The sequence below is a fragment of the Thamnophis sirtalis genome, unplaced genomic scaffold (assembly GCF_051295495.1).
Source record: "Thamnophis sirtalis isolate CommonGarterSnake01/CBP01778 unplaced genomic scaffold, rThaSir2_p1.2 scaffold_4, whole genome shotgun sequence".
Classification (NCBI taxonomy): Eukaryota; Metazoa; Chordata; class Lepidosauria; order Squamata; family Natricidae; genus Thamnophis; species Thamnophis sirtalis.
Genome location: NW_028261384.1, coordinates 84,900,465 through 84,914,450, shown reverse-complemented (window position 1 = coordinate 84,914,450; position 13,986 = coordinate 84,900,465). Strand labels below are relative to the sequence as shown.

The 13,986-nt window shown below is 41.3% G+C and overlaps 1 protein-coding gene across 1 annotated transcript in view; it reads right to left on the bottom strand.

The window, feature by feature from the left end:
* Positions 1-220: 220 nt before the first annotated feature.
* The window catches only part of LOC148045944 (leucine-rich repeat-containing protein 37A3-like), a 117,291-nt gene continuing 103,525 nt past the window's right edge, over positions 221-13,986 (bottom strand). Inside the window, exon 8 of the mRNA XM_087714418.1 lies at positions 221-1,481. Coding sequence (XP_087570544.1) covers positions 1,349-1,481 — 133 coding nt within the window. The 3' untranslated portion in view covers positions 221-1,348. The remainder of the gene's footprint in view (positions 1,482-13,986) is intronic.

The following is a 13,986-nucleotide window of genomic DNA, read 5'->3' as shown; positions in this document are numbered from 1 at the left end:
GCGAAGCACAGGTATCCAGCTAGTACCTAAAATATTCAAAATTACAAAATTCAAAGTAGTACCATAATTTATTGTTACAATATCTTTAAGTGCTCAGTTACTCAATTAGGTTGGAAACAACACTGTAAGAACTTCTAATAATTTCATCTCAATAAAAAAGCTGAAGGGTTGCTATGGTGCTTGAAAGTTTAAACAGGAAAACAATATTAGTCACCCTTTTGTAGCACATGTAGTTACTTAAAGGTTTTCCACAGAAAGAAGCTCAGGGATGTGTGGAGGTCTGATAAATAAAAAAGCCCAGAAAAACCAATAACTATAAGACCACAGAATGAAAACAAAAATGTCTTCTCAATTATTCTCTTGGGATGTACCACTGTCACTTTTAGATATTCTTTTTCCATCCCTGCCTCCGAGTGAAAGCACAGGTACTAACAGCTTTCCAAAAAGCTTAAAGAGAGAGAGCTTGCTGAATCATTCTGGGGACAGTATTTCATAAAGTTTTGAGTTAATAAATGCTGTTGTAACTATGCTGGTCTGCTTCTTGCCTACTGAAGCCCACTACACAATAGTCAGTCATGTAGAAATCACAGGCGTAGGGCAGACTGGGCTCAACTTTACATAAATACACATGTCACTTGCTTGAGAATAGACATGGGAATCATACAGAGAAATGGTGTTCCCCAATCACTACAAGTAATCTAAAAGGATTTTTACCCTAGAATAGTAACTGCTTTTACAGAAATTAATGTGCAAATAATTTACACCAATTTGGTCTCCTGGAGAAAAAAAAAACACTTCTAGGTAACCAAATCGTGGTAAAACTCCCGAGTGCACTTGTTAGGACTACTTATCTAGGTTCTTTTTACCTCATGAGGTGGCTTCTCCATTTTTCTGGAGCTTGCTGTAGGAATATTGTTTCCATTTTTAGCCGGCAAAAAGTTCCCTAGGGCAGATAACCTTACCATATCTGCTGATCTAGTGAATTTTGCAAGAAAAAGACACATTGTATAGATGACTTAGGACAAGACTTCTGGATAATGGGTTCTTTGCAGTCTATTTTGGGGACACACATAAACCTGGCAATTAGGTTCCTGAGAATCTCATTTGGAAAGATAGTTACCAATGTTTTTGCCACTCAGATTCAAAGACATAATGCCAAAGAACACAAGTATTAGTGGTTGACAAAAAATCAAATGAAGGGAGAGCAGAGGTTGAGTGTCCATGATGCTCCCAATATATCTCATCACGCAACAGTTTGTTCAAAGTTTCAGACTCCTCAGTAGTTATTTTGGAGTTATTTCCTCTAATTATTAAGTGGTTTAGGTTTTCCTTTCTTGATTTCTGAGACTCAAGTTCTTTCTCCAAATGTTTCTCTGCGATTTATTCGTTTCTTTAAACTGGTCTTTTTAACAATCTCTGGGGCTGGAGCAGGAGCAGGAACACGAGCCAGAGCTTCAGTTGCTGTTGATGGCATTAGGTTCCTAGAAGAAAAAATAGAGATTAATTCAAGTTTGAATTGGTTTATAAAGATCAAAGTTGTACTCTTTTGTTTCCTTATATGAACCCAGCCTTCACATTTTCTATAAAGGGGGAAAGTCATGTAATTGCTCATGACATCCTAAGATATTATTGTCCCCAATTCGGATCTGAGCCTGATGCTGAAGCCAATGATGGATGCCAGACATGAAATTCAGGTTTTCTGATTGCTTTTTATTGGAGTACTCCAAGGAAAAGGGTTCCTGATCAAAAGGCCAAGAACCAAGAACAAAGAATTAAGAAAGCTTTATACATTTTCACTAAAGGAGAAAGCAGAACAAGGTGAAATAATAAGAAATATCATCTAATAAATATTTTAGCAATAATTCTACAATTTGTTCTATTGGTCTATATCTGTCCCATTCCTAGGCCTTGGCTAATGAATGCCCCAGGAATTATCTAATGCACATTTCATTTGCTGCAGGCCATCTCCATTGCTAATTTTTGGCTGAGGTCTGCAAGTTGTCTAATCCTTGTTACTTTTTATCAGCTTTCTAGCTACCCATAATTGCTACAAGCTTTACACATGCGTATTTCCTGTTGGTAAGCATTCTTGGTTCTTGCAAGACAGACACCCCCACAATTACAGTTTTCCTGATTTACTTTGAAGTGTGTGCCATGATCTTGCTTTAGCAGCCAGTCCATCAATGGCTTTGCTGCAAAACCTCAATGTCACCGGCACGTTAGAAAATGCATGTGTGCACTATGGGTCTCACCTTCATTACATCTCAAGTCCAGCCTTTCCAAAATGCCTAAGCAGACTCTTCTTCCTCCCCTCTCCCCAAGCCTTTGATTCCTATACACATTTATTTATTTTATGTATTCTCATTCTGCTTCCTATTCTCATTCTGCTTCACCTCATTCAGTTTAATTCATAGTTGAGAGTGGGAATTAAAGGATAATTGGGTTAAACTTTTGGACCAGGTGTGGGAAAATCTCCACAAATGTCATGGAGTCCTTTGAGTGTTTTGATGGCTGTCACTTCCTGGGATAAACCTACCCCACAGGACTCTCCTATATGCCATTTTGAGTTCACAAGAAAAAAAATGGTAAAACATATATTGAACAAATAAAAACAAAAGTTTCTCTGTGATTTGCTCATCGGAGTATTTTTCTCTTTTGCTTGCTCGCTATTTAAAAGGTGTTTCACATGGCTGGGCCTTGGTGATCTGTTGCAAAATTTCAGAATAAAGATCACTTTACAGGGACTGTTCCTCACCACCATCATCCATCTTGAGTTCACAGGAAAAAATGGTACAACATATATCAAACAAATAAAAACATAAACAAATATTTCCCTAGCATTGGTACCAGAAGCGGATTCGCTGAAAAGTGTTTCTGTCTCTTCTACATCTCAAGACAGTTAACAATCTTAGGGAGAAGATGCAATAAAATAATAAACTCATTTTAGCCAATATGAAGTTTGAATTTGTTACCTAAGTAGGGTCATTTTGGTTTTGATTCAAACTCTGTTCCAACTGCCAGTTGCCTCACAGTCCGTTATCTCAGTTCAAACTGGCAGACATTCCACTCCTTCACTCAGGAGTGGTCTGAAGCTCCTTACAGTTTTGTAGCGGGTATCCAGCTAGTACCTAATATATTCAAAATTACAAAATTCAAAGTAGTACCATAATTTATTGTTACAATATCTTTAAGTGCTCAGTTACTCAATTAGGTTGGAAACAACACTGTAAGAACTTCTAATAATTTCATCTCAATAAAAAAGCTGAAGGGTTGCTATGGTGCTTGAAAGTTTAAACAGGAAAACAATATTAGTCACCCTTTTGTAGCACATGTAGTTACTTAAAGGTTTTCCATAGAAAGAAGCTCAGGGATGTGTGGAGGTCTGATAAATAAAAAAGCCCAGAAAAACCAATAACTATAAGGCCACAGAATGAAAACAAAAAAAGTCTTCTCAATTATCCTCTTGGGATGTATCACTGTCACTTTTAGATATTCTTTTTCCATCCCTGCCTCCGAGTGAAAGCACAGGTACTAACAGCTTTCCAAAAGGCTTAAAGAGAGAAAGCTTGCTGAATCATTTGGGGGACAGTATTTCATAAAGTTTTGAGTTAATAAATGCTGTTGTAACTATGCTGGTCTGCTTCTTGCCTACTGAAGCAGAATTTTGTCAGTTTAGAGTACTCCCATTCTAACTGCAGGGGGTGCCAGCAGTTTTTATGCAATTGATAAATGAGGTGCTACATGAATACCTGTATAAGGGGGTGTTAGTTTATCTTGATGACATCTTCAACTACATGGAAACTTGAGCAGAATATGTGAAACTTGTCCTGAAAAAATCATAGCTGCTGAACTTTTTTGTCTAAGTGTGAATTCTACCAGGAAAAAATGACTATTTGGGATACTGCATATTTCATGAGGGTATTGAAATGGATCCTGAGAAAGTCCAGGCTGTTATGGAATGGGCGCCCCCTGCACTCCAAGCAGCTACAAAGTTTTTTAGGATTTGCCCATTTTTATTGCCAATTCATCCCTTCATTCGTTAGTTCATTGCCAATTTTGAACCTTCCAAAAACAAATGGAGAAGCAAAGCTAAAACCTAGTCAACCCTTGAAGTGAACAATGAATGCCAAGCAGCATTTGAAAAATTGAAATGACTTTTTGTAGCTGAACCGATTTTAAAACACCCCAACATGGATGCACCATTTGTGGTCCAAGTGTATGTAAATAACATGGCAGTAGGGGCGGTGCTACTTCAAATAAATGCTGATGGGAACCTGCAACCTTGTGCCTACACTTCCCAAAAATTGACTGAAATAGAAAGGAGATGAGCAATTTGGGAAAAAGAAGCCTTTTGAAGTCTGGTGGGCCCTACTACCTGGCCAGAAATCCAGAAACATTTCCTTGAAGGTGCCAAGCACCCATTTGAGATGTAGACTGATCATAAGAACCTTGAGGCATTAAAAATGCCATGGAAACTGTTGCCCAAACAAGTTTGCCGGGCACATTTTAATCAGATCAATTTTACACTGAAATATCTCCCAGGGGGAAAGAATTTTATGGCAGACACCTTATCCAGGCTACCCCAGTATAATAGTGCCAGGTTGGCGGTGATTCATCCAGTCATTTCTTCCAAGCAGCTAGCAGCCACAGTAGTCACCAGGAACCAAGGGAAAGTGGACTTAGATGTGCCCACAGAGCTAACAAAACAACTGAGGGAGGCGCTAGCATCCGATGAATGATTCAGGTCCCACTCAAATGATTACACCATGCCAGATGTCCTTGCTTGGGTGGGAGCCAAGTTGTATGTGCCTGCTAATATAAAAAGCATTGTCCTCCAACAGGCCCATGATTCAAAAGCGACTGGACATTTTGTTTCGTGAAGACCTTACATTTGGTTAAAAGTCAGTTTTGGTGGCCTTCTCTGAAAAAAGACATAGTCCTACATTGCTAGTTGTCTTGTTTGTGCTGTGGCAAAGAAACTATCAGGAAAACCTCAAGAATTGCTCCAAAACATTGCCAGACCTGGTGCCCCTTGGAAGGAGATATCCATGGACTTTTTTGTTGAGCTATCAGAGAGTAATTGAAATACTATCATTTGGGTGATCACAGATTTGTTTTCCAAGCAAGTGCATTTCGTGACCAGTGACAAACAAAGCCAACTGCCCAATCTCGTCCAGCGCCGTAACAGATTGACCACCCCCTCTCTGGAATGATAACAAACCAGTGCAAATCCAAGGGTCCTCCCGGTCGCAAAATGAGGCCAAAAGAAGCCAGGCTGCCGCAAGCCGATGGAGCAATGGGGGGGGGCACCAGGGAGGGCCGCGGCGGCAGCAAACAAAGCCAGCCGCCCGATTTCATTCAGCGCCATCCCGAACCAACCACCCCTTCTCTGGCACGATGGTAGTCTAATAAAGGTCCAAGTCCAAGTCCAAGTCTCCCCCTGGTCAAGAGAGCGAGATCGAAGGACGCCGGGGCTGTTGGAAACCACCGGGAATGGCGCCGTCAGCGCGATGCCACCATTTTCGCTGCCAGACCATGGGAGAACTGCCGAGGGCGGGCGCATGGGCCGGGAGCCGCCCGAAAGCGGCGACCCCCTGAAAGACCGCCTGCTCGGGTCCCCTGAATCACCCTCCACCGCTGGGGCTCCTTCCCGCATAGACTCCTAGTTCGATGTTATTTCCAGCATTTTTTCCACCTACCTAGCCGGAGCGAAGAGGCTGGTGGCCATTCACATCTCGCACATGCGCAGGATTAAGTGAGAGGCGGGAGGTGATGCGGGGAGCCGGCGCTTTGTTCAGATGGAGCTTGGGGCTCTTAGGTGCTGCATCGGCCGCCGGTCCCCCCCGGGGCGCCCGCTCATGTACATATACATATACTGTGTTTGCTCAAAAATACGACATGTCCTGATAATAAGGCCATGCCACATTTTTCAGGTGGGCAAAAATGTAAGCCCTCCACCAAAAATAAGCCCTCTGGACACCCCCCCTCTGGCCAGGTAGAGTGCCACACCGACCTAATGGTATCCCAAAGGTGCCAAGCCACAGGAACAGGGTGGGTGGGGGCAAAGGCTCACATTGCTTTGCGCCTTCGGGATACTGCTAGGTCAATGAGTGGTGCTGTGCCCATCTGGAGAGGGGGGTTGCCAGGTGGTTGCTCCCTTGCGAGCGGGCTCCTGAAGAGCCCTCCACAATCTCAGGGTCAAATGGCTGTGTTGCGCTGTTGCAGCAGCTGAGCAGCCACCCGGCAAACTCCCTTTCCAGCCAGGCACAGCACCATTCACTGACCTAGGGGGTATCACCAAGCCATGTAAGGGGCTGTTCGCCGGCCTCCGGCTCCCAAGGTTTGGAGCCTTCAGAATGCCCCTAGGTCAGTGAATGGAGTTCTGCATGGCTGCAAAGGGGGTTGCGCGAGTGGCTTTTCCACTCTCCACTTGAGCGACTCCCAGGTTCACGATGCCCTTGACTAATTCTCTCTGCAGAGCCATGGCATCTCCTCTGCCACCGTTGCTGCCACCTGCCACTGCCGCATGGCTTTTTTTCTGGCTTCCAAAGCATGGATGCCGAGTCTTCCAGAAGTTGCCACTCTGGGAATATGCTCTATGGTTGTATGCTCTGGGAGTACACTCTGCCGGCAGCCAGCCCACAACCATAGAGAGTAGTCCTAGAGTGGATGCTGTCGGAAGACTCTGCTGCGGATCTCTGGAGTTTGGAAGCTGGAGAATAGGTTATGCTCGGAGAGCCGCAGTGGTGGCGGTGCCCTGGCCATGTAGCTTAGCGCCTTTGGGATATCACTGGCTCAGTGAGTGGTGCTCTGCCTGGCTAGAAAGGGGGGTTGCCAGGTGGCTGCTCGTGAGCGTGATCACCTTATGGCTGGTATGTTGCTCTGCTGCAATAGTGCAACACAGCCATTTGCCCCTGAGGCTGTGCCTGGCTCTTCGGGCACCCACTCGCAAGAGAGCAGCCACCCGGCGACCCCAAAACAATAAGCCCGCCTGATAATAAGTCCCAATCAATATTTTGAGGATGAAAATAAAATAAAATAAAATAAGAACCTTCTTATTTTTGGGAAACACGGTACATATACATATGCATATGCATATACATACATACATACATACATACTAGGAGGATTGGGCCATTGAATCTGATCAAACTATCTATATCTATAGATAGATATAGGTATAGGCATAGGCATAGGTAGAAGTGGAAGTAGAAGTAGAGGTAGAGGTAGAGGTAGAGGTAGAAATATAAGTAGAGATAGAGATAGAGATATATAACAATAGAGTTTCTCTGGGGAGCAATCATTGCACATTTCCACAATCACAGTGTCCCACTATTCCCCACAAGTGTGTATCAGGTCACAATCACAAGAATAACAACAACATTCAGTGATACAGTTATAATCACAGAACCAACACAATCTGCAAAATGCAAAGTTGCACAGCTTCTTCTTCAGATGGAATAACATAGGCCACCACTCAGGCCAGAAAGATCAAAAAGTTGTTACTCCTTCAATGAGAAAAATCACAAAAAAGCCCCTTCATACCACAATAACCACATCAGTTTTTGGAAATGCTTATTCTCATCTAACATTAAACATCCAGTTCCTTCTGAGCTGCCATCATAGCTTCCATGTCAGCTAAATTATTGCCTCATGCTTCAAGGAATTTAAAGCTTGATTTAAGGCATTCTACTTTCTACCAAAACTCCTCCTCTTACTTTCTACACTTTCTCTTCCCATCTAAACAAATTAACCCCTGCTCAGCATCACTATCAGGTCGTCCTTCTAAATCTCCTTTTAAAACTGAGCTGGATTCAAACAAACATCAATGTTTACTCTCATTAAGATCACCCTCACTGCTGTAGCTGCCATTGCTTGAACACAATCTGGCAATCCTTAGCAGACGGAATCTAACATGGTAGACAACAATGCCACTGATTCTCTCTTTCTACATATTGTAATTTATAACTCATCTCTGTAACAATTCCTAAAAGAGAGAGAGAGGGGGGGGTGTTTAAAAAAAAAGATCCAGAAAATGGGGGGAAGAAAAATGTTTAAACTACGCAGAATTCTCACCTCTTTTCTCCATTCAGCACAACAACAAAACCTTGCAATTTATCACTTTGCCTTATCAATCCTTAGGTGCATTTTACACATGCACTCACATTTGTACTACAATCAGACTTTTTGTGTAAACCAATTTCACATACAAAAATTTCAAGGAGTTTTCTTATACGCCGATGAGCTCCATTTTTATAGATGGCCTCATCCTCCCTGCAGGTTTGGAAATGATTACATAAAGACACATATAGGTAAAGGTTTCCCTCACACATATGTACTAGTCATTCCTGACTCTAGGGGGTGGTGCTCATCCCTATTTTTCTACTTGCATTTTTACATGTTTTTCAACTGCTAGTTGAAAGCTAGCAGAAGCTGGGAAGGCAGAAGCTGGGACAAGTAACGGGAGCTTACTCCATTATGCGGCTCTAGGGATTCGAACTGCTAAACTGTCACCTTTCTGATCAACAAGTTCAATGTCTTAGCCACCAGAGCCACCGCATCTATGCATGCACACACACACGCGCGCACACACACACACACACACACATGATTAAACATCATTTCCAGACCTGTTGAGGTTTAAATCTTCACTTTTTCTTTCCTTGGGCAACCTGTAGCTCATTCTTAAAGCAGTGGGAAAACTCAGAGAGTAGTTTTAATCATAATTATGACTGTGGCCCTAACTACTTCCTGTTTCCCACAGCTTCAAGCCCAAGATGGGAAGCTTATTATTTTGCCAGCTGGTCAAACATATCACAATCAATTTAATCTCATTCAATTCTACATGCTATTATTATAGATCACACCTAAGAATTTTTAACAGAAATCACATCAAATTGATCTAGTCACATTATCTGTGCCTTCCCATTTAGACAGGCTTTATCTTTTTATTACCTGCTAAACCCTGGGTGGGAAGAACAATAAACCTTTTCTTCTTTCTTCTTAGTTCTTTCAGAGTTTTCTGGCTCTTTTGAGAATGGTAAATTGTCAAGATCTTTATAACATTGCAGTATTTCTTTTCTTCTACTCCTAGGTCTTCCTATCACACATAACAGCATAAATTAACCATAACTTCTTTAGTCAGCCCCAACAACTGAATTATCTTACTGTCTGGACAGGCTTCCCAACTCTTAAGTATTTTCCCCTAAAGGACTAGTCAGGTCTATTTACAATTTGGGATTCTTCCTAATTATTTTAATGAACTTTTCACTTTTACTCGAAGTTACATCCATTGTTCTATCTCCTTAAGCACTAGATTGTTACTATCAGTCTCTGCCCTGGAAATGTTCTGTGTCTTTTCTTCCTAGCTTGAATCTCCCAGCAGGTGCTGGCTTATTTTTAAAGATCCAAACTCTTCTCTATCTATCTTAGATAGAGAAGATAAACAGTCAGCAAGTTAGCAGTAGAAGCATATTATGTCAGTAAATATACAGAATCAATAAATCAGTTTATTATGTCAGTAAATAAGATAAACAGTCAGCAAGTCAGCAGTAGAAGCATATTGTCAGTAAATATACAGACTCAATAAATCAGTTTATTATGTCAGTAAATAAGATAAACAGTCAGCAAGTCAGCAGTAGAAGCATATTATGTCAGTAAATAAGATAAAAAGTCAGAACTATAAGCTTATTATGTCACTAAGACAAAAAGTCAACAGTAGAAGCATATTATGTCAGTAAATAAGATAAAATACATTAAGTTTTAAATTACTCAAAATTATTATGTCAACAAATCAATTAATTTAGAAGTCAATATTATGAGATATTGCATGTAGATAATCTGTAAGTTCACGCCTTGCATATGTGGGCAGAATTGCAGCAAGACGTCTTGAAAGTTGTATATATTTAGATTTGCTGGCTGGTTGACTGTTGGTGATTCCGCTTTGAATTCGTGTGATGTTTTGCTCTGTCATGTCTTGCTCCTGCCGGAAATGATGAAGCAAAGTGTAGATGGTTGGATGGTGGCATGATACAGATGTTTGGAAAGCGTGATGCCAACCCTCGATAGAATTATTGGTTCGTGGCAAGCCATGAGCAACACATTCTTGCATGTTCCACATCGTGATGGGAAATAATGGATTTGCTCTTTGATTTCATCTCCAACGGCCGATGTAATTATCTTCCCAGTAATCGTAAATATTTTGTAGAGTGTCAGGTTTAGTGTCATTAAGTTCATCAAAGGCAGAGCCAACATCTTCCGGAGGAACGAAACTCAGTCCAATCAGCATCTTTGAGTACATTTTAAATTTATCATCGTCATGATATAAATTGGTTAACCCTTCGTGTTGTATACGACACCATAAGGACTGACCAAGGTGAAACAGACAGCCCAGTATGGTAGCATTTGGAAATACACTAGTGAGTGCATTCATAGTTGCTATTTCAAAATCTATTAGAATGCTGACAGGCGTGACAGAAGGTTGCAGTTCAATTACTTTGCGGAAAACCCTCTCATAGTCAGCCCGTGATTTTGTTTTCAATAGAACATATATTAGTGGTATTGAGCGATTGTCAATTAAGGAATGAATGGTAAATACCTGGAGAAATATTTCAGGCACTACTTTAAATGTTCCATCCATGAACCAGTGTGGATATTCCTCCAGCAATTTCAAATTTGCTGCAGTCCCGAACATAAATATTCTATTAGTGTCTTGCTCACCCGAATCCCAGAGAAGAAAATTTTCTGCACGTGTTGTCACCTTCATGGAGTCTGGAATAATAATTTCGTGAACACATTGTGGTCTTGGATTGGTGACATCAGGCCTCTTCCGTTTTCTCTGTATAGTACGCTGGCTTGCTGAAAAGGTTGGCAAAAGATGGGCTGCTTCTAGTGAGACTCCAGCTGTGCTACTGAGAATAATTTGGCGTGGTTTTTCGACACTGTTTTCCGCTTTTTCGCGTATCGTAGCTTTTACTTTCCCAATTTCGTTTTTGGCATTGTCTGGAGCGTGCATGTGTTCAGTAGATGTTTCTAATGTGCCATCTGTCTTCATTTTAAGTCTGCCTGCACACTCTTTTTTAATACACCTCCATGAAGAAGACTTATTTAAATTTAATTTGTCCTGTCGGTATCTATAGCCTTCATAGAGTAAATGAGGTTTGCCTTTTTGTGACTTTATCATCTCCATGCCACTTTAAATTTAAATTAAAGTAATATTGAGAATTACTTTTAGTGGCACAGTGCATTTAATTATACAGGTTTTGCACAGCTTGAGATTGTGTCAGCGTTTTAAAGTTTTAAGCAGTTGACACTTGACAGCTTCAGAACAGCAACCTGACAGCTTTCAGAGCGTTTAGAACTGCAAACTGTACCTGTGAGGGTAGCTGCTCTTTAACGTTTTCAGCATTTGACAGTTGACAGCTTTGACAGTTGACAGCCGTTTGAATTGCAGCATGTGCACGTGAAGGTTTGACAGTTGAAAGGTTTGACAGTTGCAAAGAGCACGCGATGGTTTGCCATTTGACAGCTTTGACAGTTGACAGCCGTTTGAATTGCAGCATGTGCGCACGATGGTTTGACAGTTGAAAGGTTTGACAGTTGCAAAGTTCCACGCGATGGTTTGCCATTTGACAGCTTTGACAGTTGCAACGTGCACGCGATGGTTTGACATTTGACAGCTTTGACAGTTGCAATGTGCACGCGAAGGTTTGACAGCGCGCAATGGTTTGAATCCTTTGACAGTTGCAACGCGCACGCGATTCTTTGACAGTTGACAGCTTTGACAGCTGCAACATGTTAGCGCGATTGCGCCTGTGTGATGACGCCGCGCTAGCGTCGCATTTTGCTAATAGATAGTATGGAAAGGCGCGGATTTGCCCTAAGCCCTTATGTCTCCGCGCTAAGGTCGATTTCGCTTCAGCGATTCGGACGGCGCGGATTAGACCTTCGCGCTTATGTCTCCACGCAGAAGGGCTTCGCGATATTGTGGTGGAACCCCATCATCCACTACAACAGAAGAAATCAAAGGAGGCAGCTTAGATGGAAGATGTAAAAGGGAGCATAAGATGTAAGGAATTGAAGGAGTATATGAATCAATATTGGCTTCTGCTTATATTATTGTATACTCTCAGAATTTAGTTATTTTCTAGAATAGCAAACTGTAACCTTAATACTGGACTGCAAATGTTATCTCACTGCTGTGTCTCACTTCTATTCTTGGCTTCAAAGCTAGGGTCATTCTTGAAAGCTAGTAGAAGAAATTGTTACATGTGAGTATCAAGACGCATAGATAAAGGAACCAAGCTAGGAAGTTTTCCTGGCTCATAAATCCTTAAAGCATTCTGACGAAAAACAACTTGGCAAAGGGGGGATGCAACCCCCTACACAAGGCTATAGGAATACTCCACAGATAAAGAGAGGCAGGAGTTTGAACAAAAGAATGGTTTAAAAATCACATTGGTAACTAATCTTTGTCTCTGATTGGATAAACTTTGTTTCTATCTGCCTAAAATGTATATAATACTCAGAACCACTCTTCCAGGGTATGGCTGTTCCTTATATGCATTTGTTTGTATGTTTTGGACATAGTTTTGTCACCCAGATTTTGCTATGGCCATAAATAAAAGCTTTTATTTTTGCAAGTCTCATCTCGAGTCTCACTCTCTTTGGCATTTCGTTGGCTCAGGAAAACTGCTAGAACCTTAAAGAATGAACTGATGCTTGAGGAAACCTGTTAAGGGAAAAAACCTGCTGAGGATCTATTAATGCTACAGACTTCCTTGTTTTTTCAGACATTGTATGCAAAGAAAGTTTTGCTTGCTCTCCTGCAGGTTTTCTAGTGGTTTTTGGAAACGCTTGCCTTTTTCTTAGTAACTCAACAAATAAGTGTTCTGCCTTTCAATTTCTTTCAAGCCAAAGACCTCTTGGTATTCTTTCCTGATCCCTATTTGATCTTTGCACATGTCTATTAGGCCTCAGGCTGATATCACCAGAAGTTTCTGAAATTTCTGTAACCAATTTATTTTAGATATCCAATGTATGCATTGTTTTCTCATTTTCTGCAAGTTTTGCTTTGGGAGCCACCTGTAGCCACCTGTTAATCTTCAGAGGGTCTACTCGCTCTGCAGTTTCCCCCCATTTGTCAGCCCTTGAATGTGGTGAAGGTTTATTTTATCTTATGCATGTTTTTCAGTGCTTTTTCCGTGTTCTCCCTCTCTCTCTTTTTTTTTTTGTTACTAACCCAACAGAAAAGTCTTCTTCCCCTGGATTTTTTCCAAGCCAACTATCTCCTTATAATGTTTTCTGATGACACTTTCCCATATATAACTGGCTTTTCATTTTCAGATATTTCAGATTATCTTTTTTGTGAGATTCACAGTGGGGAATACCATATATTTCAACTGGAAAATAAATAATTAAGGATTTAACTTAATGACTAATTTAAATTATTTGTCTGCATTTATAACATTGACCCTCTTCCGGTGAGGGGGGGGCTGCCTGTGGGGAGCTTGTTCTTAACAGCTCTGGATTCTTGGTTGCATTAAACTGTCTGAACAGCAATTCATCAGCCGTTTGACAGCTTGATTACCTCTTCTTCGGGCTTAGAAGAAGAAGGTGAGCTAATTATGCTTGGGCAGCGCGCCAACTAACCTTCCCAGACTATAAATCTGGGAAAGGGAGGAAGGGCACCCGTCAGCATAATAATCTCTGCGCCAAGAACTTCTGCTTTATTTGCAGAACAAAGGCGATCCACTCATCCTCAGCACAAGCATAAAAATCTGATTTATTGATTCCAGAACGGGCAGAGCCTCTACGCGTGAACTTCTAATTGTATGTATTAATCTTATTTATTTATTTATTTATTTGGAGTTTTTATATGCCGCCCAATCCCAAAGGACTCTGGGTGGCTTACAAGAAATATAAAAAACACATAACGACAAAACAATTTAAAACAGACACCCCTCATACATTCATTCTAGTCAGGGC